This window comes from Danio aesculapii, chromosome 1, assembly GCF_903798145.1.
Source record: "Danio aesculapii chromosome 1, fDanAes4.1, whole genome shotgun sequence".
Classification (NCBI taxonomy): domain Eukaryota; kingdom Metazoa; phylum Chordata; class Actinopteri; order Cypriniformes; family Danionidae; genus Danio; species Danio aesculapii.
This window is the reverse complement of record NC_079435.1, coordinates 128,922-156,421: the sequence shown is the minus strand read 5'-3', so window position 1 is coordinate 156,421 and position 27,500 is coordinate 128,922. Positions and strand designations below refer to the sequence as shown.

The window sequence follows — 27,500 nt, the reverse complement described above, 5'->3', positions numbered from 1 at the left end:
AACAGACTGTAATACTGCAGGGAGATATCTGATTGCATGTCACGTTCAGCCTTATAACCTTAAAATATTAGCAAAATCACCTGCTTTACGCTAGAGAATCACTCAAACACTAGCTCTACAGTGACGTTGGTGAATGAGTAACGGTTTCTGCTGTTCTGACGTCAGCTGAAGATGTGAATTGATGGTAGTTAATAATACAAAAGGGTTGAGACTCTACGTGTTTGATTTTCTTTTTTATATACATGATTATGCCATCGACTGTTGTATAAATGCAATATCACACGAGCAGCAGTGCAATATGGCTGTATATCAGCACTGATGGGATGCTAAGGCAATCTATAGCCATATCGCACTGCTGAGAGTGTGATATTGCTCATATATATATATGTGTGTGTGTGTGTGTGTGTGTGTGTGTGTGTGTGTGTGTGTGTGTGTGTCAATATATGCACATTGATAGCTTATGCATTAATTAGTGTTAACAATAGTGGCCTAACAATGACGTGTGTGTTTGTCTGAAATATGAGGCGCATTCGACACGGTTCATGAGACTGATCACAGATCAAACTTCAGATCACAGAAATTAAAGCACAAAAATCACAATAAAAGCTTTAAAATAACTCAAAATAAGCAAACCCCAGGGCATTCTGCACAGGGTTAATGCAGGAGCCTGAGAATAATGCAGCGTGCTGTTAGTTACTGCAGCGCATACCACTAGTGCAGTGTGTGTGTGTGTGTGTGAGAGACCCTGACGTTATATTGAGACCCACACCAGTGTCAACCAATCACCGAGCTGTTAGTGGCTCAAAATCAGCCAATCAGGAGTGAGTAATGGAGTGATTAAAGAGGAGTAAAACTACATACGAGATACGACTCCTGCTGCACACGCCGTCTCCTCTGCACACACACACACACAGAGAGGCATTAGACACACACACACACGTACGTTTGCTTAGCTGTCTAAATGAGGACGTTACATAGACATCCACTGATTAATTATATACATTATTAATACAGTCTGACTAACTTAAATCTCCCTTTTTACCATTTCAAAATAAAACAACAAGCGTTACACGGTATTATTATAGCAGTTTACAGACGAGGACGATCCCAGAGGAGGGTGAGTGGAGAATCAGTCCACTTCTGCTCACCTCTGGGTAGTAGCTTCAACCCAAAACAATAGCTAAAGAGCAACCATTTCACACACACACACACGCGCACACACGCGCACACACGCGCACACACACACACACACACACACACACACACACACACACACACTAGATTTAAAGAGCAAGTGTTAGACAGACTAAATTAGTTCAGTTAGACACACACACACACACACACACACACACACACGCACACACACACACACGCACACACACACACACGCACACGCACACGCACACACACACACACACACACGGGTCAGTCAGTGTTAATGTTATAACGGCATAACGGCAGCAACTCAAAGGTTGTGGGTTCGGTTCCCTGCCAAAGCAAGAGCTGATAATGTGCGCACATTCAATGATACAAGCAGCGGCCAAATGCATAGCTGTGAATGTGTGTGTGTGTGTGTGTGTCAGCTGTTAGCGGCTGAAGCAGAAGCTAAAATGCCCTTTAAATGGGAAACTATACAGAAATGTAGACTCAAACGTGTGTTATATTACACACACACACATCAAAACACTCGATTCCTGAAACACCACTGGAGAAGACACACACACACACACCACAGTACTCCGTTCCTGAAAAATGACTATAGAGTGTGAAGTGAAAGCCAGAACACACACATGAGCTCATTCCTCCACTGATATTTCAGATGGGTGAGGAGTGTTTCTGCTTTCATTGCTTATTTTACACCGATCCTCATGTCCTCAGAGCTTTAGTTCCTGTTTAAAGCATTTAGACTATGTAAAGCTCCTCAGTGAGATCATTGTTCAGGACACTGAGCTTCTCCAGGGTCATCAGGATCAGAATATCTGTGCTGTGATAGACATGTGCCGGTACTCTGAACACACACACACACACACATGACACTGGTATCGAGGGCTGGTCAGAGATGGAGTGTGTTATTATTGTTTTAGAGCACACTTTATCTGACTAATGAAATGTCTGAGACTGCATGTGAAGTGCTGCTGGTCCACTAAAACAATCATCTTCATCATTCTGGAAGTGAACAGACCCTTTAAACGGAGCTCTCAGCAGTACTGGGAAGAACGCTTTTGACCACAGTGCTGGACAGAGTCCAAAAGAACACCTGCAGCCAATCAGCAGTGAGGGGCGTGTCTAAACAAAGAGGCAGAGTCCTGCTGGCTGGCTTGGAAGCCTTAATAAGGGGTGTGTCTAATGATATATGGGCAGTCATGTTGGTTTATGGCTAGCCATAAGGGGCGTGTCTAATAATTGAGGGGTGGAGTCATTCTGTTTTAGGGAGAGCAGTAAGAGGTGTCTAACGATAGAGGGGTAGAGTCATGTTGGTTAATGGATAGCCACAAAGGGTGTGTGTAATGATAGAGGGGCGGAGTCATGTCAGTTTATAGCTAGCCCCAAGGGGTGTCTAATGATAGAGGGGCGGAGTCAAGTCAGTTTATGGCTAGCCATAAGGGGTGTGTGTAATGATAGAGGGGCGGAGTCATGTCAGTTTATAGCTAGCCCCAAGGGGTGTCTAATGATAGAGTGGCGGTGTCAAGTCAGTTTATGGCTAGCCATAAGGGGTGTGTCTAATGATAGAGGGACGAAGTCATGTTGGTTTAAGGCTGGCCATAAGGGGCGTGTCTAATAATAGAAGGGCGGAGTTATGTTGGTTTATGTCTAGCCATAAGGGGGGTGTCTAATGATAGAAGGGCGGAGTTATGTTGGTTTATGGCTAGCCATACGGGGCGTGTCTAGTGATATAGGGGCAGTCATGTTGGTTTATGGCTAGCTATAAGGAGCGTGTTTAATGATAGAAGGGTTGAGTTATGTTGGTTTATGGCTTGCCATAAGGGGCGTGTCTAATGATCTAGGGGCAGTCATATGTTGGTTTATGGCTTGCCATAAGGGGTGTGTCTAATGATATAGGAGCAGTCATGTTGGTTTATGGCTAGCTATAAGGGGCGTGTCTAATGATCTAGGGGCAGTCATGTTGGTTTATGGCTTGCCATAAGAGGCGTGTCTAATGATCTAGGGGCAGTCATGTTGGTTTATGGCTAGCCATAAGGAGCGTCTCTAATGATTGAGGGGTGGAGTCATACTGTTTTAGGGAGAGCAGTAAGAGGTGTGTCTATTGATAGAGGGGCGGAGTCATGTTGGTTAATGGCTAGCCACAAGGGGAGTGTCTAATGATAAAAGGGTTTAGTTGTACTGTTTTAGGGAGAGCAGTAATGGGCATGTCTAATGATAGAGGGGCGGAGTCTTGTTGGTTTACAGGTAGCCAAAATGGGCTTGTCTAATCAGAGAGGCGGAGTCATGTATGTTTATAGGTAGCCATAAGGGGCGTGTCTAATAGTATCTACTAAATTTAGCTTATGTATGAAGGGGAGTGGCCTGTTGGGTTTGTGGGCGTGGTCATCATCGCGCCCTGAACTGCTGTTGTTTCCAGCACATGTCTATGGTCTGTGCTAGAGCGGGCGTTTGAGCGGCGGCCGGACGCTGTTCTGCTGCTGGCTAGTGCGTGGCGCTGTGGCGTCGCTGTCGGACAGTACCTCCTGCTCCAGGGTGTTGAAGCGCACGCCCGAGTGCTCATCGCTCTGCTTGGACCGACAGCACAGGCACAGGACCCGCTTGAAGGTGTCCCGCATGTCCTTGTCCCGGTACGAGTAGATGATGGGGTTCATGAAGGAGTTGCTCTCAGCCAGAACCAGGAAGAACTTCTCATAGGTCAGAACATTACAGGAGCGGCAGAGCCCATCCAGCAGCAGCAGCACCATACCCGGCGTCCAGCACACCACGAAACAGCCTGAAAACACACACACACACACACACACACACACACACACACACACACAATTTTACAATCATTCCATTAAATAAAAAATGCTCAAAAATCATTAGTGATATGGAGCTGTAAACCTGCCGGAACTACTTTAGCTGTGCCTATATCTGACAATAACCAAACACCTGAGAATGACCATCAGCCAATCAGAATCCAGCATTCAGCAGCCCTGTGTCATCATCCACATAGTAAATATTTATTTAGTGCTGAACTGTGCCTTTAACAATATGAAAGCAACTCTTCAATGCCTAATCATGTTCATGACGTGCTAAACGATGCAGTAACTGGCTGAAACAGTGTCAGCAACATGTCAAAACCTGTTAACTCTTCAATGCATGCACTGAACATGTACACAGCCTGTTAAAACACGCTAGAAATGTGGACAAACATGTTAGCACTGCATCTATTGAAGGATCTGCTTCTCTGGAACTATGTGTGTGTGTGTGTGTGTGTGTGTGTGTGTGTGTGTGTGTGTGTGTGTGTGTGCGTGTGTGTGTGTGTGTGTGTGTGTGTGTGTGTGTGTTGTTTGTGTGAAAATATGAAAACAAACTTGAGTGTGTACTGTGTGTGTGAGACTGTAGTTTGACAAATGTATGAACCGTGTGTATGAAGTCTATTGCTCATTACTGTAATTTATATGACTTATAATAACATTAATACATTTATAACAGTGTAAATCAGCGGTGCCCAAACTTTTTCATAAGAGCCAAAAACTAAACATCATTGAGAGCCGTGGGCCGAAGATAAAAATACCAAACAATTTTACATTAAAGTTGCCATGGTTAATTCCCTAATTTATTTAAAGAGCCGCTATTATTCACTAAATAGGGTCATATTTTGGGTTTAAGGGTCTCCAACAGCAGGCTGATCTGCATGCAGGGTCCAAAAACACTTTCATTGTCTTATAATCTGCATTTATTTTCACCTGATTATCCCAGCGACTCTTATATGATTTGTTTAGTCCCAAACCCCTCCTCAGCGTGAAGCTAATCTGCACTGATTAGACCGATGATAGTCTGTTTCGATTGGTCGACAGCGTTCAGCGTGAGACAGAGTGAAATGCCCACCGCGGCTTATCAACAATACTGAAGTAGTCAGAGTGCAGAGTGTATGTGTGAGCATACCTGCCAACACTCCTGTTTTTCCCCAGGAGTCTCCCGTATTTCAGACCCATCTCCCGCCACCCTCCCGTTTTGTTATTTATCCTGGAAAACTCCAGTAATTTCAACCAATTTCATCTTTGGGTAGAGAAAACATCCCTAACTTTCCCTCACACTTCCAATAATAAGTCTACACGACTTGATTCAACCGGGATCTGCTTCTGTGTTTGTGGGCGGGGCCACAGGTTTAAAATTTCCCGGGTTTGTGCGTGCAACAATTGGGCGGGCTTAAGTTTTGTATCGACGTCACGCCAAAATGCCTAGACTCGTTATCAAGACGATTCATTTAAACACTCTGAGTCGACTCTTTTATAGTGAATCAATAGTTTTAAACACTGTACACTTACAGATTTAAGCCTCAGCTGGATATTTCACTTCATTTAGAGCTGTGGTACACACTACATGGAAGGTCATTCTTAATAACCCATAATAGGGGCTCTTTAAAAATATTTAAAAATAAATAGAAAACATCAGTTTAAAATATGAACTGATGCAGTATAACTTATTGCAATAAAACACAATCACATTCATAACACAGTGGAGCTCAATGCTGAATCCACCTGCCTTCTCCTTGATTTGCTCACCAGTCTCTGCATTGTCCTCTATTCCTCAGGTGACCGTATGTACATTAAATTCAGCATTTAAATTTAAACATTTAATTTCAGTTCATCGTTTTTTGTATTTTAACAAGAAAATAAATCTCGAACCCTCCCCTTCATTCTCCCTCTCCTCTCAGATGGGATGGTGGGCCAAATCAAAGGTTACCATGGACCAACATTGGCCTGCGGGCCCTAGCTTGGGTATCTCTGTTATAAACAAATGAAACAAGCTAAACTGCTAATGAAATCACTTGTAAAGCCTTTATTACTCTTATGTGATGTTAAGCCAAGTTGATGTTCAATTGCAGCCATTTTAGATAATGAATCTAATAAGTAAACAATGTTGTGTTTTACAGTATTATTTACTAATGATTCGGCCCACACTGAATCTGCACATGCAGAATACAGCAGATTATCAGCCCATCATTGAGTCTGTTTATTTACTTGTGTAAATGTGTGTAAATCTATATTTATTCAGGTTTTAAATTAACTACAGTATTATTGACTAATATGAATATTGATTTATTCACAATACAGTTTATAAAGTAATATTTTCTGTCTTTCAGTAGAGATATATTATGAGAGACTTGCTTTGTTCACCAAATAAAGTGAATCTAATTAGATTTGCATTGTAAACATTAAATAAAAGTTATAAAGGTATTACTGTTTATTTCATATATTAAGCTTTTAGTAATGATATTCCCAAAATAATTCTGTATAATCTGACCCTACTAATGAGACATCACTGTAAAGTGGCACTTGTTAATCTTTATAAATCATCTGCAAATAAATCTGCTGTTTAATAAACATTATTGCGTTGCTTTATTATATTATATGATTATTATTGCAACAAGAAAAACTGCTCAGCACACAAGAGTCTCAGATCAAGCACATCTTCTGGGAAATGTTTGTGTTTATGTGGGTCAGTTCAATGCTTGTGTGTGCGTGTGTGTGTGTGTGTGTGCGTGTTTTCTCTTACGCTGCAGAAAAACTCCTGCACTTATAGATCAACAATAATGAAACTTAAGCAAATGAGCTGCTGATCATGTGACTAAAGAGGCGTCTCCTTCAGCTGAGAGGGAGAGACAGCCGAAAACAAAGAGAAATACGTGTGTGTTTGTCTGTGTGTGTGTGTGTGTGTGTGAGAGATATCTCCCGTCTTCACACAGGAGGAATTTCCTGGAACTGTATCAGTGTGTGTGTGTGTGGGTTGGTTTATGAGAGTGTGTGTGTTATGATCTTCACACATTAGGAGTTTGCATGAACATTATCAGACTCTGTGTGTGTGTGTGTGGGGGGGGGTTCAGTGCATGTCTGTGAGTGTGTAGTGTTTGTGTGAGGTAGTGTTGTATGTGTTTTTCTGTGTGTGTGTGTGTGTGTGTGTGTGTGTGTGTGTGTGTGTTTATGTGTCTGCATTTTATAGAAAAGTCAGACGTCACACACCAGCCAACTTTCAAATGCAAAATTGGGTCATAGTGTGTGTGTGTGTGTGTACGTGTTTTTGTGACATGTCAGGACACAAATCTGTATAATGACATAGGTATGACACCGGTATTACAAGGAGGAGGTGAAATATGAGGACATTGGTGACGTCCTCATTTCTCCAAAAGCTGCACACGGTCTCCTGTGAGGGTTGGATTTAGGGGTGGGGTGAGGGCAACACAATATACGGTTTGGACAGTACTAAATGAATGGAAACCTATGTAATGTCCCCACTTTTCACAAAAACAAACGTGTGTGTGTGTATGTGTGTGTGTGTGTGTGTGTGTGTGTGTGTAAGCAGGCGTGACGTTCAGCTCCCTGTCAGGACATGAACACACACACTATCTCTATCTCTGACACAGAAAGAGAAACATGCAGGTCCGGTCAGACAAGTGCAGACAGGCGCAGCTCCGCCGCCAACGTTTATGATCATCACTGTGTGTGTGTGTGTGTGTGCGCGCTCTATTATTATCCACACCGCTAACAGTCACAAAGACTCCAAGTAGCACCTTCAGGTGTTTTCAGCTGTCTGAAATAAACGTGATTTTAAATGACAATATTCTGAGGCTGCGTCTCAACTCACACACTTCCCTACTGTATAGTGTGTGAAGAACAGTGTGTGTGTGCGCGCAAATAGTGTGTCTGAAATCATAGTATTGTAGAAGCAGTACATGAGGAGTTCCCTAATGACCAACTACTTCCGGCGAGATTCTGAAGTGCGCATCTGATGGATGCTACGCTATCCCATAATGCACTGCGAGAGAATTCATAAATCTGAGTGAAGCAACACAAGCCATGCAGGTAGATTCACACTATATACACAACACACTTTTAGAACAGCACAGTAGTAAACAAACTCTAGTGCAGTGCACTCTCCAGTAGAAGGTAATTTCAGATGTAACTGAAGCTGCAGTTCTTCATCTGGCCACTGGGCGGCTGCTCCAAAACAGAGCACATTCCATTGACTTTAATGCTAAAATGAACAACTTTACAGCAATAAAAGGTGTTTACAGCATGACACAATTTTTTGAGTGTGTATAGCTAATATTGTATATAGCTAATATTACCCCGACAACTGAGAGGGGGTTAATTTTTTATAACTCATCTGTTCCATTTATATTAAATCTGCTTAATTAAGGGCGTGGCCACATGAGTGATAGCAAGGTCAAGATAGCAAGCTCGCTGTCACATCACCTCCGCTGAACTCAGCATACATATTGTATTTCTGTTGTGTTTTATGTGGCTAAACACAATCATTTACCTTTTGGAATTATTTCTTACAGTTATCAGATAATACGACATGCTGTGCCACATAATTGTGCTCGCTATTAAGTTTTAATGTTTTTCTTAATCGTTGAAAGCTAAAAGGGAACCTGAATCTAGATGAACAGCACAGCTCGACGCAGCATCACTAGCGATAGTCTTACCGAGGATCATGACCACGGTCTTCATCAGGTTGACCACCGTCTCCTTGTGTTTGACCTGCGAGGTGTGCTGGCTCATGCGCTGGCTCTTGCGTCGCACGTAAACAAAGATGCGCGTGTAGACGCCCACCATCACGGTGAAGGTCAGCAGGTTGATGGCGGCCCAGAACACCAGATAGCTGCGGCTGTAGAGCGGCGCCATTGTGGAGCAGTTCCCGATGTCGCACACGCAGTTCCAGCCCATAGCGGGCACCAGACCCATGATGACGGCCACCGCCCAGATGCCCAGGATCAGCAGCACCACCCGGTGGTTGGTCATCTTACTGTGCAGCTGCATGGTGAAGATGGTCTGGTGCCGCTCCAGTGCGATAGCCATCAGGTTAATGACGGACGCCGTCAGGCTGGTGTCGATCAGACCCTGAACACCACAGAAGAAGAGCAGGGTTAACAACACTAACAGACGGCTGCGCAATTATGAGGAGATTTATAACTATTATTAAGGTCAAATCACACAATCACCATTATTTAAAACTATTATCAGTGGGATGCAGGACCAAAACATTCTCACACACACACACACACACACACACACACATATACATATATGCGGTAGGGAAAGTAATTGACCTGGAAAAATTAATCGATTACAGGTTTTGAATGTCGATTTCGATTACTCTTCGATTATTCACCCCGCCCTAATATACATATTGCTTTATTCCCCTGTAAATAAGGTTTATTACATCTGTACATTCACGAAACCATGAAATTCCTCAATTCTTGATACTGAAGAGGAACAGGACAATGAAAAAGACCATCAAGACCACCTCAAAATGATAGAAATATGAACAAACTTTAAGCATCTTATAAACCATAAGAGCAGGTCTCCCTCAGAATGCTTTGCAGGAAACAGGAAGCATGCAGCACTTCCTGTCTGTCAACCGCACTGATTTCGGCTGGGTCTAACAGGACGAACAGCAGCCCTCGCTCCTCTTTATCTAGTCTTCATGGGTTTTCCTGATTTTCCAAAACAACTGAAGGAAATAAAAACTGGAGAGATTTGAGTGTTGAAGCTCACTGGATACACACACACGCACGCACGAACGCACGCACGCACACCACACACACACGATACATTACATTTATTTTATGCTTTGGTTGTTTTTGATCAGATCAGATGGGGCTGTGCTGTATTTAGCTCCGCCTCCATAGTAGCTGCTGTTCTGCTATTGGCTGGTGCAACACTAATGGTGGGAAAATGCAAACAGCCAGAGTCAGAATATCTGCATATCAGGTTTACTCTCAGCTACAGTGTTTTAAAGACTACATGTTTGCAGTTTTTAGTCTGAATTAAAATTAATTATATCAGTAAATATTATCTGTTTATCTGCAATATCATTACATAAATGGTTTACAGGACAGCTATTCTGCCCCCTTGAACAAGACATAATATGTGTTTCTGCTGTGTGTGTGTGTGTGTGTGTGTGTGTTTGGGTTTGAGCTGAGAATAGCACACAGATACTGTTCTCCAGCTCTCTGAAACTGACCCTTTCAGGCTTTGATCCTAATTGTGGTGTTTTGGTGACTGTTGCTTTAAATGCAAATGAGATCGCTCTCTTTTTAGAAGAGGGCGGAGCTACAAACGCCTGTGCGTTAGTCCAGTGTTTCCCAACCCTGTTCCTGGAGGCACACCAACAGTTCATGTTTTGGATGTCTCCCTCATCTGACCCATTAACTTCAGGTTTTGGAGTCTCTTCTAATGTTCTGATGAGCTGATTCAGGTGTGTTTGATTAGGGAGAGAATGAAAATGTGTACTGTTAGTGTGCCTTCAGGAACAGGGTTGGGAAACTCTGCGTTAGTCTATGTCGCTCCTGTCTCTGTTCATCTAAAACTCCACATCTAGAATCCTCTTAGTCTATGCTGACATTATCTTCAGCAGCTCAAACACTCTAATGGCTGGCTTGATAATAAGGACTGCCCGATGGCCTAGGGTCAGTGTGCGAGATGCTCGGGACAGTATACAGCTGCCAAAACCGACCTCTGTATAGTCCGGAATACTGAACGAATCACTGGCACAACCCTTCCTACACTTCAAGAACTGTACTCTTCCAGAGTGAGTAAAAGGGCTCGCAAAATCACTCTGGACGCCTCACACCCTGCACACTACCTGTTCGAACTGTTACCGTCTGGTCTGCGCTTCAGAGCACCAAGCACAAAAACAGCCAGACACAGGAAAAGTTTCTTTCCTCAGGCTGTCTACCTTATGAACAGTTAAATATTCCCCTACTGTGCAATAAATATGTGCAATACTTTCTCATACGCTCTTGTACACGGCACCTTATATCAATATACAATGCAATACTTTCTACATTCATATTTGTACACAGCAGCTTATAACCTGTATATTATAACAATCTGTACACACAATTCAACATCCAGGTTTCTTGACTAACCGCATCTGTTTAATGCTTATCGTCTTTTTTATTTTTCATATTTATTTATTTTGTGTTGGTCACTTGTCACTTTATGTACACTGGAACTGATTCTGATTCTGATAATCAAAAGGATAAGAGTTGGCTCACTATAAAACAAAAACAATTGGTTTTATTTTATTTAATATTTTCATATTTATGAGGAAAAAGTGTCGTTATGGATGTGACGTCTCTCCGTTATGGATGTGACGTCTCTCCGTTATGGATGTGACGTCTCTCCGTTATGGATGTGACGTCTCTCCGTTATGGATGTGACGTCTCTCTGTTATGGATGTGACGTCTCTCTGTTATGGATGTGACGTCTCTCTGTTATGGATGTGATGTCTCTCTGTTATGGATGTGACGTCTCTCTGTTATGGATGTGACGTCTCTCCGTTATGGATGTGACGTCTCTCCGTTATGGATGTGACGTCTCTCCGTTATGGATGTGACGTCTCTCCGTTATGGATGTGACATCTCTCCGTTATGGATGTGACGTCTCTCTGTTATGGATGTGACGTCTCTCTGTTATGGATGTGATGTCTCTCCGTTATGGATGTGACGTCTCTCTGTTATGGATGTGACGTCTCTCTGTTATGGATGTGATGTCTCTCCGTTATGGATGTGACTGATGTGAAATTGCCGCTTGTGTGACTTTGGTAAATCAAATATAATAGTTTGAAAACATTGACAGATGCATTTGAGTATTTCTTAAGTACTGTAAAATACTTGCTTACTCAAAAAACCCAGAAACGGTTTCCGTATTTTGATGAAAACTAAATTTTTTTCATGGCAAGGTTGACATTTAAACGGAATTGCTCATATATATCCATGGTTTCCACTACATTCATTCTTCCATAGCGGGGCGCCACGCCAAAATTCATCCCTCCACGGCTACATTACAGCTTTTCATTCAAAACATTTTAGTTTTTTTAATAGCGGGTGATAATCGCACCAAAACGTATTAAAGGGTATGTGAATTATAACCGCGTGAACTTTTCTGTAACAGTAGTAGTGCTGTGCGTCATTTGTTTAACCCTTTAAGGTTACGTGCTGACTGAAGCCTGGATTTTACTCGACACGTCCGCTTGTTCGCTTGACTGACAGGTGCGTGATGCGTGAGGCCAGCAAACATGATGTATAGCTGTTTCACTTCCCTTCAGGACGCATTAATGCCGCTCTGTAGGTCTATTGGAGACATTCATAAGTATTCCTAGCAAGTCTAATAAATGTTGGAGACATACTCGTTACATAAACGCACTAAATCCCACTTCAGCAGAGTTTATTAGAGAGCGCACGAAAAGATCTGCGCTCAGTGTTGCCACATGATGCTGACTGTTTCCAGCCCAAAAGCTGTCGAGATCACAAGCGTTTATACACTGTTCTAAGCAGAACGGGGGCTATGGCATCTCTTTGGGAGATCAAAACAGGTTTATGAGGGCAGACCAGGGCTGGCAGGCACGCCGTTGCAAAACCGCCCAAATGTTCACTACCCGCCTATGTCACTTTTTACCCGCAAAAATAAATTAAAAACCGCCCAATCTGGCAACACTGTGCGCTTGAGCAGCGCGTATTTGAGGGCGCGCAAGAAGCTTTGTGCACGAGCAGAGGAAATCGGCACGCAAGCAAAGAGATTCGCATGCTGTAGGCTATTACATGGATGTGATCTCGACTTGTAATACTGCGCTCACGACATTTATCAATGAAATAACGCCACTGGTAGTTAGTAGATCTGTGTAAAAAAGGCCTGCCGCCACAGCTGGAAAACATCCTAGAGGAAACACTGATATACACACACACACACATATACATACATACATATACATACAAATGCATACACACACATATACATACATACTCTCTCTCTCTCTCTCTCTCTCTCTCTCTCTCTCTCTCTCTCTCTCTCTCTCTCTCTCCTCTCTCTCTCTCTCTCTCTCTCTCTCTCTCTCTCTCTCTCTCTCTCTCTCTCTCTCTCTCGCGCACGCGCACGCGCACGCGCACGCGCACGCGCACACGCACACGCACACGCACACGCACACACACACACACACACACACACACACACAGAGAGAGAGTCGTACCTGCCGCACGAACCACTGGTATGTGGTGAGCCTGACGGTCCAGGGCCCGGTGTGGAACATCAGGTACATGTAGGACGTCCCGGCGAACAGATCTGCCGCCGCCAGGTTCCCCAGCAGGTAATAAATGGGGTAATGAAAGCGGCGGTTCATGAAGATGGCCGCCATCACCAGGATGTTGGTGAAGATGACAAAAACACTGACCAGCAGCCCCAGAGCCACCACCACCTTCTCTTTAGTCCCCCACGTGTCGCTGATGTTCTTATGGCTGATGTTGTAGAAGAAAACCACAGTCTCGTTGTAGTAGCACGCCATGGTGGAGGAGAGGCGTCTGATTGGCTGAGCTCAGCTGAAGAGGCGGGGCTTGACCTGTCAGAAGTCAGTGATTGGATAAGGAGCCTTCAATCTGCTGGATCCCTCAGTCTGATCTATGAGAAGAACATTATGTGTGTATTATTCACTGTTAATGGGTAAATCTCTATATAAATAAACATTCATTCAAAAGTTTTAAATATGACCAGAACACATCCTAGTACCGTCACAAGAATAGACAATTATTTGCACACTGCACACTATTTAAATCACCCAGATGAGTGTTAATACTTTAAGAGCTCAATAAATTGGTCAATAAAGGCTTGAAACGCACACATCTGCAATGCCATGATATGGAAATATCTGCTGATAGGCCTTGCTAATGACATGATTTATTTCTAAGAATATAGCATTATACTGTGCCAAAATATCACAAGTTTGATCAAACATGAACGGGTGAAAGTACAGCATTTATAAATGAATGAATCAATAAGGAGTTTAAAGAGTATTACTTTTCTGAATTATGGCAAAAATCCAATCAATCACAGGCATACAGCATCTCCAGCACATCTCAGCCAATCACAGACAGGCAAACAGCATCTCCAGCACATTTCAGCCAATCACAGACAGGCAAACAGCGGCTCTAGTGCATCTCAACCAATTACAGACAGGCAAACAGCGGCTCTAGTGCATCTCAACTAATTACAGACAGGCAAACAGCGGCTCTAGTGCATCTCAGCCAATCACAGACAGGCAAACAGCATCTCCAGCGCATCTCAACCAATCACAAACAGGCAAACAGCGGCTCTAGTGCATCTCAACCAATCACAGACAGGCATACAGCATCTCCAGTACATCTCAACCAATCACAGACAGGCAAACAGCGGCTCTAGTGCATCTCAACCAATCACAGACAGGCAAACAGCGGCTCTAGTGCATCTCAGCCAATCACAGACAGGCAAACAGCGGCTCTAGTGCATCTCAACCAATCACAGACAGGCAAACAGCGGCTCTAGTGCATCTCAGCCAATCACAGACAGGCAAACAGCGGCTCTAGTGCATCTCAGCCAATCACAGGCAGGCATACAGCATCTCCAGCGCATCTCAGCCAATCACAGACAGGCAAACAGCGGCTCTAGTGCATCTCAGCCAATCACAGACAGGCAAACAGCGGCTCTAGTGCATCTCAGCCAATCACAGACAGGCATACAGCATCTCCAGCGCATCTCAGCCAATCACAGACAGGCAAACAGCATCTCCAGCGCATCTTAACCAATCACAGACAGGCAAACAGCATCTCCAGCGCATCTCAACCAATCACAGACAGGCAAACAGCATCTCCAGCGCATCTCAACCAATCACAGACAGGCAAACAGCATCTCCAGCGCATCTCAACCAATCACAGACAGGCAAACAGCATCTCCAGCGCATCTCAACCAATCACAGACAGGCAAACAGCATCTCCAGCGCATCTCAACCAATCACAGACAGGCAAACAGCATCTCCAGCGCATCTCAACCAATCACAGACAGGCATACAGCATCTCCAGCGCATCTCAGCCAATCACAGGCAGGCAAACAGCATCTCCAGCGCATCTCAGCCAATCACAGACAGGCAAACAGCATCTCCAGCGCATCTCAACCAATCACAGACAGGCAAACAGCATCTCCAGCGCATCTCAACCAATCACAGACAGGCAAACAGCATCTCCAGCGCATCTCAACCAATCACAGACAGGCAAACAGCATCTCCAGCGCATCTCAACCAATCACAGACAGGCAAACAGCATCTCCAGCGCATCTCAACCAATCACAGACAGGCAAACAGCATCTCCAGTGCATCTCAGCCAATCACAGACAGGCAAACAGCATCTCCAGCGCATCTCAACCAATCACAGACAGGCAAACAGCATCTCCAGCGCATCTCAACCAATCACAGACAGGCAAACAGCATCTCCAGCGCATCTCAACCAATCACAGACAGGCAAACAGCATCTCCAGCGCATCTCAACCAATCACAGACAGGCAAACAGCATCTCCAGCGCATCTCAACCAATCACAGACAGGCAAACAGCATCTCCAGCGCATCTCAACCAATCACAGACAGGCAAACAGCATCTCCAGCGCATCTCAGCCAATCACAGACAGGCAAACAGCGGCTCTAGTGCATATCAGCCAATCACAGGCAGGCAAACAGTGGCTCTAGTGCATCTCAGCCAATCACAGCCTGACGAGCAGCTCATCTGCAAGCTGACTGGACGACACGGCTGTTAATCATCCCGGATGTGAGATATTAGTGAAGTAACTCCACACAAACGCAGATCATCATCAGTCTTGTGTTGTAATCTCGCATGAGTCGAGATAAAACTGCTCAAAGCCTCTGAGACAACACAAGAGCAGAATAAAAGAACAACTCCCTCAGTCTGTCTGTAATACATAATGTTTTCATTAATAAAAATGACTAATAACAGCCACTGAAAACAGAGTTTAACACTAGTTTATATTAATAGTCAATTATATATTTTGACCCATTTGATATTTTAATTATAATTTCAGACAAATCCTAACCTTTAATAAGCAGCGCTCAGAATAAACATGCTGTCTAATCTGGATATAAATCTAGCTTACGTTGAATAAAAATGAAGATTATTTCGTTCATATCTGATCAATTATTTGACAAAAGTCATTGAGTAATGACGTATTCATGCATCTAGTACACTTTCTGTGTGTATAAATCCACTTTACACAACTTTAATTAATGCATGCGCTAAAGCACAGTCACTGATGTACAAATCAAGCCAGCTTCCTTGACTACCTTCATGAAGAACAAGTTCCTACAAGCTAAAACACTATAAACACCAGCAAACAGCTACAAGGCTATTTAAAGAGTTAAACAACTCTTAACCAAACTCAAATATATTCATTAGAGCATCCCTAAAGGGTCAGATCACTCAAAAATACATTGACTTGCACGGTTATAAACCTTTTGTCTCCCTTTTTTCTCCCTGTGAAACACTATGGAAGTCAATGGCTACAGGTTTCCAACATTCTTTAAAACTTCTTCTTAGGTGTTCAACAGAATACAGACACTCATAAAGGTTTGGAAATGAACAATTAAGTGAAGGATGAGTAAATAATAATGACAGAAACTTCATTTATTGGAGAACTGCTGCTTTAACCTCCTCGGGCTCAGTGTCCTCATATACGGACAGCACACTTTAGCTCTTCAGTGGCTATTTTAAATACTTTAAATGTTTTATATTTCATTACAGACATGCAGTGTCATCCTGCAACTGTTCTGCAGCATATCAAATGTCCCAAACACTATTTTAACTGTCCAAAATGGGGAAAAAAAAGTGTTGTTTTTACTCTCTGATAGTCAAAACATGTTCAAAAATATATATATATATATATATATATATATATATATATATATATATATATATATATATATATATGTTAAATATGCATTAAAAACATTCAGGAAAAAGTGTTTGTCAATTCAGACCACGAGTTCACGTTTTTGGACATCATTTTTCTCTATATGTACCTCATATTAAAAGATGATACTTAGATTTTTATTCTAATTATGTTCCAATAAGCCCAAATAGCAAAGAGAAATCAAAAATGCATGTAGAAAAACAGCCTGGGCCTGAAGAAGATAAGAGATGAGGAATACATTCATTCATTCTCCTTCAGCTTAGTCACTTATTCATCAGGGGTCACCACAGCAGAATGAACCGCTAACTATTCCAGCATATGTTTTACACAGCGGATGCCCTTCAAGCTGCAACCCAGTACTGGGAAACAACCATACACTCCCTCATACACTACGGCCAACTTCCCCTATAGCGCATGTGTTTGGACTGTGGGGGAACCTGGAGGAAACCCACGCCAACACGGGGAGAACATGCTAACTCCTCACTGAAACACTAACTGGACTCGAACCTTCTTGCTGGGAGGCGACAGGGCTAACCACTGAGCTACCGCACTGCCCATGAGGAACACAGGAAATGTTCAGTTGATTTACTTGTATGGTGCTTTCCACAATAATGATCAATAAACATGAGTAAACCTCACTAGCAATGGAAAGAAACCGTCACTTCATCCTGCAGCGATCGCTGACTCTCCTGAAACTCTGTGTGTCAGTGTGTGACGGTGAGGTTTGGTATTTACACCACAGGCTTTTATTTGTTTCCGCAATACACACGTGAGCTTGCTGTGACGTACAGTAGAGCAGCGCAGCTTCACCATGTTCAGTCCTAATCAAACACAGCTCCGCTATACTGAAGAACAGATGCAGAGGAGCCACAATGAACACGCGACTCGGGTTAACTTGAACAGAGCTTTCACAATCATCATCATCATCCTCATCCTCATCATCCCACAGCAGCTTCACAGAGCCATCAGGGCTGATTTTGCCATATTTGATTTTTCTGCGACATCAATACAGTTTTAATTCAATGCATCTGTATTTCTCCAGCGCTTCTCCAGTGTAGATTGTGCTGCAGCAGCTGAACTCTGAAGTTCTAGTAAACTGAATCAGTGTCAGTCCAGTTTCCAGAGTTGAAGTTCAGTTCAGTTCAGTTCAGTTCAGTTCAGTTCAGTTCAGTGTGGTTTAATTGTGAGACTGGTTCAACTTTTCCCAATACAGTTTGATTAGCACTATTTGACGGTTTTCTGGGGAGTCTGATAGCATTACGGTACAGCAATTGTATAATTTAAAGCTCGTCTTACTTTGCTTTGTCTCACTCTAGTCTAAAACTCTAACAATTATTAATTGGGATGCAGCGATGCCGATACTTGGCTTGGATATCGGTTTGATACAGCATATTTTTGCTGGTGTGCGCGGCTCTGTAAGATTATTCTTACAGTGAGTTTCTGTTCTGTCATCTTCTGACTGAGTTTACTCTTCCGAGGGGAATACTTAAATGAAGACAGCAGCAGTCAACATTTGAAGCAGATCAAATATAAGAAATGGAGTAGCTTTAGGAGATGTGGTGGCCCCATCACTGTCTATCTCTCTTAATAAACCAACCGGTTCAGTTTGGCTTTTTAATAATAACAACATTATGCCATTGCGATTCGATTTCAATTAATCGCACAGCCCTAACCTCAATACTTTTAGAGCCTTTAGAAATCAATACAGCACTGGCTTCTTCATTTGTGTATGTTTGTTCTAATGTAATCAATTAAACACTCCCGATCAATGTGAGAGTAGGATCAATAATATCGCAATAATATAAATCACAGAAATACAAAAGATAGCTGTGTGAGTTCTGGCTGATATCACGCAGCCCTATCTGACTGGACCATTTCAAGCTAATTTAAACCATTTGGACAGCAGAAATGAGAAAGTTTGGCACTTTAACAAAGACTAACTGTGTTTATTTATACAACGAAGACTATACAGAGTTATTCAGCATATGATGATTGAGTTTCTGTCCCTCAATACTGTTAGACGCCACAGAAAAAGTTTTCATCGGTGCTTTAATTCACTTTGTTTTGTATATTGTTGTGTAATTTTGCATATTTTATGCAGATGCACTCATCAAAACAAACATCCTCCAATCAAAATGAACGGACAACTTGTGAAAGTATGTTTGTATCGCATGAATTAGGGCTGATATTGGAAAAATCTGATGTTGTGATATTTTGCTGTGCTGCAATTGAATATAATTTGATTTGATTGATGATTTGAACAGCTCTATCTGGAAAGATCAGTAATTTAGATTGACTGAAATGAGCAGGTGTTTTTCTGTCCAGTAGATCTGCATAAATTATCATAAATTACCAGCAAACATTGAGAAATAAACAGTGCTCTATGGTTTCTGCAGGAGTCTAACAGTAATCAAGTAGAGAAACTGAACAATTGAATGTAAAATAACAGATATCATTAAAGAAATGACTAATAATAATATTGAATAATATCTTTGCTTTTTAATAATCTAATCCTGTGAAGTGACGATTGCAGACACACACACATTGGGATATCGATGCTCAAATGATATACAGTTCAGTCCTACAACATATGCTTGATATAACTCAATAGTCTATCATGCAGGTCTGGTGTATATAGAGGACCGTATATAAACACAGTTAATCTGCAGCTATACAGTGTCCTTCCCAACAAACAGCTTAAAAGGGAAGTTTCGACACCGACCATAAAAACCAAATCAATCCCCAAAGCGGAGGCGTGTGTGAGAGACTGAGAGAGAGAAGCAAGAGTGTGTGTGTGTGTGTGTGTGTGTGTTTGTGCTCTACATTCAGCATATATATATATATACACAGACACGAGAGATTGACTGATGTGGGCACTCTAAGCATCTCCAGACACACTTTAAAGTGTTTATTGTTCTTATAATCACTCAATCTTCTTTTCTACATTTATATCTTCGACCCATGTGTGCTGCTGGGTCGTTTTCCTTCACTCTGGGCTGATTCTGAGGCTTAATTCAGCCTCTTTTCTCTGTGTTTCAGCAGATGTGATGATCGTTCCTGACCAATCTGAATTCGACACATATTTTGGAAAAATGCTCTGAACATGTTAAAGAAACACTCTGTTCACTTTGACTCCTCTTTGGTGATGTTGGGGGCTGTTTTTGCCCCATTGACTTCCACTTTAATCACATTTACTGACTGTGACAGCAGATAATCATGTGTTACTGACTGATACTGCATTAATCCTGCATGGATTAATGACAACTTGTCATTTTTACTGTTGAGAAATTATATATTGTGCAGCCCTAAAACACACACACACACACACACACACACACACACACACACACACACACACACACACACACACACACAAACACACTTTTGTTTTAGTTGTGATCAGCCATTTAACAGCACTAAACTAAAGATAAAGCTGTTTCACAGTAAACATCCTTCAGATTTTACACTTCTGAACAAGAGTTTCCGTCAACACGCACGCATGCACGCACACACACTTGTGAAAAAGTTATAGAGGTTTGTGTGTAAATGAGCAAGTGAGTGAGTGTGTGTGTGTGTGTGTGTGAATGAGTGTAAATGAGTGTCTGTCCGTGTGTGTGTGTGTGCGCGTGTCTGTGTGTGTGTGTGTGTGAGCACAATATACTACATTTTTATATTAATTTCAGTAATATAATCGACTAATATGCAAATGTGTTTATGTAAAACACAGATTAATAAAGTAATATTGTCCGTCTGTTATTACAGATATTATATAATGTGCTTTGTTCACTAAAGTGGATCTAATTAGATTTGCATTTTTGCAAAAATATTAAGTTTTTTCTTTCATGTTTTAAAGTGATCACTTCATAAAATCAATCCGGATAAAGACGCATAATTATTATTGTAAACAACATTCTGTGCAGAAACAGCAAATAAATAAATAAATATCTTGCAGATCTGCAGTCTGGCCCTGCTAAGTTTTAAATATATTATATTTGCTGTTATTTTCTTTAACTTTTATTTCTATATGTAAAATTGTCTGCTATAATACTTAATATTTTCCATTCTTATTGATAATATTGGTGTTTGAAGGTCACAGGCAGTTGTTAAGTATTCAGTGTATATGGCACTGTGTATGAGACAAACAACATTTTATAAGAGCAACACACTCATCAGTGTTTCACTCATACTGTGATAATGCCAATAGCAGATCAACAGAGACAACATTAAGCTGAGAGACTGTGGCCATCGTGTTTTAACCACTACAGTAAACACAGATGTAGAATAAAACACCAGTGTTCATTCTCGAGGTTCAGCTGTGTGAAGAAGCTCTCCAGTTTATGGTGTGAATTGTAAACGGAAGTTCTCAGAAGACTTTTCTCTTAATAATATAATTTCATAATAGTATTATCTGTAAACTCTGAACTTAAATAGCGAAATCATATTAGCAGCCAATGACTATTAAAGTACAACAGTGTTCACAGTCAATTAAAGAGTGTTGATGTTGTTTACTGAAAGAATGTGTGAATATTAAACCAAGTTTACCTCAATGAATTGTAAAAGTGTGTGTGCGTGCGCGCGCGCGCAAGTTAAGATCAGGAACAGCAGTATTCTGGGTGCGTCGCGCGAACACTCACTAAACACACCTCAACTCCACACAACAAACACACACCATAGCGAGAACACACTCGTCACTCCTCCACTCCTTCGCGACTGAACTAAGAAAAGTTTAGAGTCGTAAATCTGCGGAATGCGCGCGAAACTCTGAGGTCCGGGCGCGCGCGGAACTCCTCAGTTTTCGTGTCAGAAATGAAAGCATCAGTACTCACGGTCACGGTTACGGTCTCCGGTGCTCCACGCCGCCGTTCTGCTCACTCCGGCCTCAGGTAATCGAGTCTCATGTCCGGTTCCGCTCGACTCTGTTCGGTTCTCCGCCGCCTTGATCGCGGCCGCGCTCTACGCTGCTGCTCGTGTGCGCGCACTCACCTGTGTGTGCAGCTGCTGGGGGAGGGGTGTGGAGTGTGGGCGGGGCGAACGCGCCCCTCAAGATGCCTCTGATTGGACGCAGGTGACTCGGCTGTCCAATGAGGGGAGGGGAAGTTTTGTTAGTTGACTATTATGAATTGTTAATGTTGCTATTATTATTTATTGGCCTCTTCACTCCATATTTCTTTATTACTTATCCATTATGTCTGTCTCTAAATACAATAACCTACTGCTATTTCTTTATTGATCCCGATATAAGCACTGATTTATCTTTTCTAGTCTAAATGTTAGACTTGTCATTGGTGAATATTCAACAGATGTTAATTGAGCGTCACGTGATGCTCTGTATCGCCGCTGAGGAAATGTTTATTATTATTACCAGACAGGTTTTCTGCTTAATGATTTTGTGTTAAACTGTGAACAATATTCTGGATGAATAGAAAGATCTTTTATTTTGAATAAATTATTCATTTTGTCAAAATATAAACGTTTGTTTACACGTTTGATCAAGTCAATGTGATATTTATTTAAACTATTCAATGAATTTTGCTCAACAAAGTACTTTATGTACTTTAATGATCGTGTATTTGAGCTCATCTGAGTGTTTGATTTGATTAAAAGTCTTCTAATTTGTTTGTTATATTTACTGTTCATTTATTGGCCTGTCATCATCATTTTTATTAGCAATTCTAATTATACGCTTAATTAATTACAGAAACATTTAAATGTGGAATATTTCAATTATATATTGTATAATGTGTACTAAATATACCTTCTACAAATGCTGGTCAACAGATGGGAGAGTGATGCTGCATCAGCCAAAGGGTGTGTGTGTGTGTGTGTGTGTGTGTGTGCGTGTGTGCGTGTGTGTGTGTGTGTGTGTCATTCACTCATCATATATTCATTCATTCATTCATTTTATTTTCAGCTTAGTCCCTTTATTAATCAGGGGTCACCACAGTGGAATGAACCGCCAACTTATCCAGCATATGTTTTACACAGCGAATGCCCTTCCAGCTGCATCTCATTACTGGGAAACACCCATACACACTCATTCACACACACACACTCATACACTACGGCCTGTGGGGGAAACCGGAGCTCCCGGAGGAAACCCACACCAACACGGGGAGAACATGCAAACTCCACCAGAAACACCAACAGACCCAGCCGAGGCTCGAACCAGCGACCTTCTTGCTGTGAAGTGACAGCACTACCCACTGCGCCACTGCGTCACCCTCATCATATATTTTTAATTTCTATTTTATTTCAAACAGAAAAAACACACTATGCTGTGCGTGTGTGTGTGCGTGTTTGTGTGTGCGTGTTGATGTCATATGGAGCTGTTTACCATCATCTGGTACAGATTTGTGGAGGAGGATGAAATATCACTCCACCCAAACCCACACACACACGCACACACACACACACGCACGCACAAACAAAGATTATGCTAATGCGTGGTGACACACACACACATTAACATATAGGTGTGTGTGAATGAAAAGGTTGAATGTGTCTCATTTACATTGACGAGTGTTTTCAAGTGTGTGCATGTGTGTGTGTGTGTGTGTTGTAGTTGTTTTCAGGCAGGATGTTCTGAATGAATGTGAGGGAATCAGTGTTACTCTGTGCAATGCTACATTCTTCAGTGTGTGTGTGTGTGTGTGTGTGTGTGTGTGTGTGTGTGTGTGTGTGTGTGTGTGTGTGACATTGAGAGTGAATGACATCATTCCCCATGGGCAGAATCGCTGAAAGATCCAAGAACAGCTTCAGCTCCTCTGTGTGTGTGTGTGTGTGTGTGTGTGTCTGAATGAGTGTGTATGAATGTGTGTGAGCTCTTCTTGTCCTCTGATACAGTGTAATATAGAAACAGTCCACTGCTGTTGAGATGATCCACACTAGTAGGCCAGACAGAATCTGCACACACTTCTTGCTGTTTCTGCTGAGAATTTTGTTAAAATATCAGTGGATTTATGCTGAATTATTTTAGGAGTTTCATAACTAAAAACTTAATATGTATAACAAATAAGACATTTGAACTTTAATTTAATGTTTACAATGTAAATCTAATTAGATTCATTTTATTTGGTAAACAAAGCAAGTCTCTCATATAATATCTCTACTGAAAGACAGAGACTATTACTGTACACACTGTATTGTACATAAATCAGATCAACACTTTCACATTAGTCAATAATATTACTGTAATCTAAACACTGAATAAATATAGATTTACACAAGTAAATAAACAGACTCAATGATGGGCTAAAAATCTGCATGCACAGATCTGGTGTGGGTCTACTCACTAGTTATAAAGATTTACAAATCAGCCAGAAGATGTTCATTATTATTCATTATTAATGTATTATTGGGGGTAAAGTTTGGCCATGGCAACATCATTAACCTGAAAGAAAAACTGTGACAGACTATATAGTATAAGGGGAAAACAGTGTGTGTGTGTCTCCCTCTGCTGCTGAAGATGTGCATCTATATACAGACTCAACCACACACAAAGGAGTCTGTATTAGAATTAATATGAACCACAAATGCTGCACCTGTGCTTGATATATTAGACTACACTTACTATTTGTGTTTCCGTGAGGCAGAAATAATGAGCTCTAGGTCTCATTTTGAGAAGTTTAAAGGGTGATGAAACACCAGAACACATGTGTTGAGCTGTTGACAGTCATATCTGTGTCCCACGCTGCTATAAACACTAGCAGGACACTTTATCACACTAACTAGTGGACATTGGTTGTTTTTGCGTTATTTCGAGGCAATTACTTCTCCTGGTGTGGAAATAAATGCTGAAGCTGCGTCACGGCCTTGTGACCCTTATTAAATCAGTGTTGCCATATTGGGCGATTTTGAATGTATTTTTGCGGTAAAAGGACATAGGGGGAATGTCCTATTGAAAATCCGGGAGATTTCCCAGATGACTAAGCGGGTCTTTTTGCATTTTGGATAGTTTTTGGGCTGGAATCAGTCAGCTACATCTGGCAACACTGGTGTAAATTCCAGCGTGGAGACTGGTGCTGCGTCCCAATTCGCATACTATCCGTCCTAAATAGTAATTGAAAGTAGAATTAGTCTGTCCCAAATCGTATATGTTGAAAAGAGTACGCCAAAGGGTCCCGTATGCTTTACTATTTCCGGTAAAAACTCGACGTGTAGATACCGGTAGATACTCTACCCGCTGATATTACCCAGTGTAAACAAACTACAAACATGGTGGACACGCGAGACCAACCATCAAGTAGAGAGGCTTCAGTAAAGATGTTAGCATGACTGTTCATTAATATCTAGCCCACTGGAACATGTTTTAATCGCGTTTTCTGTGTTATATTTCATCTGCAACAACAATACTGAACTTATATAAAGGACATTACCGTCTGAATGCAGAATTACCCAAACACCTGAGGAGATTTCTCTGCATGACAGACTGGTGAATGGGAGATTAACCTGCTGCTGCTCCAATAAGGGTTAGGGAATTAAATATGACAGAAATGTGGATGATGTGTGGATGATTGACAGGCCTCGTAACGAAGCAACACAATGATTTGTTAACGAGGAAATAGTGCACACTCTTCTGTATACTACGTGATGACGTCACTGATATGCACAAAAACATTTAGCTACTTTGATTTGGAAATAGTAATAGTAATTACAACAAATGCAAGAATTGCTCAGACATGGGTGGTCAGTGTTGCGTTTATAAATGTGCTGCAATGAAGGTTTTGTTTCTATTTTCCTGAGATGACAGCACCGCTCGCGTGTGGATTACAGTGGTCTGCTAACATGCAACAGAACCGTGTGTGTAAGGAACATGTTTACCCCAGAGCTTTTCACATCTGGAAATGGCGAAAGCTGGATTTTCTGCTCGTCTCCTGTTAAAAATGACACGGCTCCAGTTGGTGTTGATTGTCCTGTCTTCAGATTTGGTGAGTGTGTGATCAGTGCTCTTTATTTAGGTTTTTCCAGATGGCAAAGTTAGTATGGTCAGCAGGACTCTATCAGTGTTTAAAGTCTGAATGATTGAGTTACTGAGTTTAGAGTACGCTAATATCACTGCAGTATTATAGACTGAGAGATCTGCTGTAGATGCTGCTCTCCAAATCTAAACATGCAATCAAACTATTACTGTCGTGTAGGATTTTCACCGCATTTTGTGACAGGAAAGTCAATACACACACAGCTTACTGACGCTACCTACAGAGTGAATCTGAGTTACAGAGAAATGCGGAGGGTGTTTTTACCTCCCATTCGCCGTGTGGTATCATTAAAACTGGTTGGTCATGGGGGGCATGCATGAAATGTTGAAAGTGCTGAAGATCATGACAGATCTCCATGTAAACACGGTCATAGCGCATACTCGAACCCAAAACTCCCATTTTTATGCCAACTCTCTCTTTTGCCACTCGACTCTCCCACTCTCCTGACTTTTTTCAAACTAGACGTGTGAAGACCATGCTGAGACCAGAGGAGGTATGGCCATTTAAACATTGGTAAATTAGATGTACAATTACAAAATAATAATCAAAATGAGCAGATTAGAAGCACAGACACTAGCAGTGGTGTGTAGAGGTGGTCCTGTATTGTTGTGTGTGAAGTTTAGCACAGATGTGTTCCTGTACATCATCCCTCATGGCAGCTACACAATCAATATTTCATCAGCGCTCCTCTTGTGTGTTTGTACTGATAACAGTGATGCAATGGAGATTAAATTAACCCATCCGCTTGAGTAACATCCCCCCCCAACACACACACACACACGCAGAGAGATGTGATTTTAGAAAGGTTTATTTCCTCAACACAAGAGAACAATGGAAACTGTAAAAGGATCTGCTCTCTCCCTCTCTCTCTCTCAAAGCAAACAGTTAAAAACTAAACTAAAGGAAACACAGGCTCACAGCGACAGTCACATGATGCTCAATCACACCAATCAACACCAGGAGGAGCAATCCTGCGATTGGATGAACACGAGACGGGCTTTCTTTTGATTGGTCCTCGGCTGCAGAGTGCATTCTGGGATTTGGGAGCTGACCCGGGGCCAGGGTTTAGAAAAGTTCATATGTGTAGGATGAAGACTCTCCAGACGGACACACATCAGTGTTTACTCAGCCTCTGGACCCGCTGGAGCCTCGGCGTTGGCTTCTGTAAGCTCCGCCTCCTCCTCGCCCAAAGCCACGCCCTCCACTGCAAGCTCCGCCTCCTCATCACCAACCTCCACACCCTCCACCCCCTCCTCCTCTTCTTCATCTGCAGCTCCGCCCATTTCCATCTTCATTTCCTCCTCATGCTCCTCCCCGTTCCCAACCGCTTCAGCAGCAGACTCCGCATTAGGGTCCGTCCCCTCTGCTGCATGCTCCTCCTCTTCCTGTTTGGTCTCGCCCAGGCTCTCGGTGGTGAGGTCGGCCTCTGACACCTCCATCACCATGGAGTCCTCGGGGTCATGCTCATCCTGGTTCCCGCTGAAGGGGTTATCTCCCTGAGGAAGACGACGAGTGATGAGTGTGTGTTACTCGGGTATGTGTGCGTGTTGCTCAGGTGTGTGTACCTTCAGGTAGCGCTCCAGCT

The 27,500-nt window shown here is 42.2% G+C and overlaps 2 protein-coding genes across 7 annotated transcripts in view; both read right to left on the bottom strand.

Moving 5' to 3' along the window:
• lpar2b (lysophosphatidic acid receptor 2b) overlaps positions 1-21,936 on the bottom strand; it is a 26,167-nt gene extending 4,231 nt beyond the window's left edge. The window contains exons 1-5 of one of the 4 annotated variants that reach the window (XR_008836294.1): positions 21,764-21,936; positions 13,189-13,613; positions 8,642-9,056; positions 3,684-3,937; positions 1-894 (exon numbers count right to left, since the gene is read on the bottom strand). The exon at positions 1-894 is cut by the window's left edge and continues 1,066 nt beyond it. Coding sequence is in view for 3 of the 4 variants with exons in the window: in XM_056454122.1 (XP_056310097.1) it covers positions 862-894; positions 3,684-3,937; positions 8,642-9,056; positions 13,189-13,500 (1,014 nt within the window). In the remaining variant the exon portion in view is untranslated. The remainder of the gene's footprint in view (positions 895-3,683; positions 3,938-8,641; positions 9,057-13,188; positions 13,614-21,763) is intronic. The other 3 variants (XM_056454122.1, XM_056454130.1, XM_056454139.1) reach the window with 3 other exon arrangements.
• A 4,769-nt stretch (positions 21,937-26,705) lies between these two features.
• The window catches only part of akap8l (A kinase (PRKA) anchor protein 8-like), a 13,307-nt gene continuing 12,512 nt past the window's right edge, over positions 26,706-27,500 (bottom strand). For all 3 annotated transcript variants that reach the window (XM_056454096.1, XM_056454113.1, XM_056454104.1), the window contains exons 12-13: positions 27,481-27,500; positions 26,706-27,411 (exon numbers count right to left, since the gene is read on the bottom strand). The exon at positions 27,481-27,500 is cut by the window's right edge and continues 76 nt beyond it. In XM_056454096.1, coding sequence (XP_056310071.1) covers positions 27,037-27,411; positions 27,481-27,500 — 395 coding nt within the window. In that variant the 3' untranslated portion in view covers positions 26,706-27,036. The remainder of the gene's footprint in view (positions 27,412-27,480) is intronic.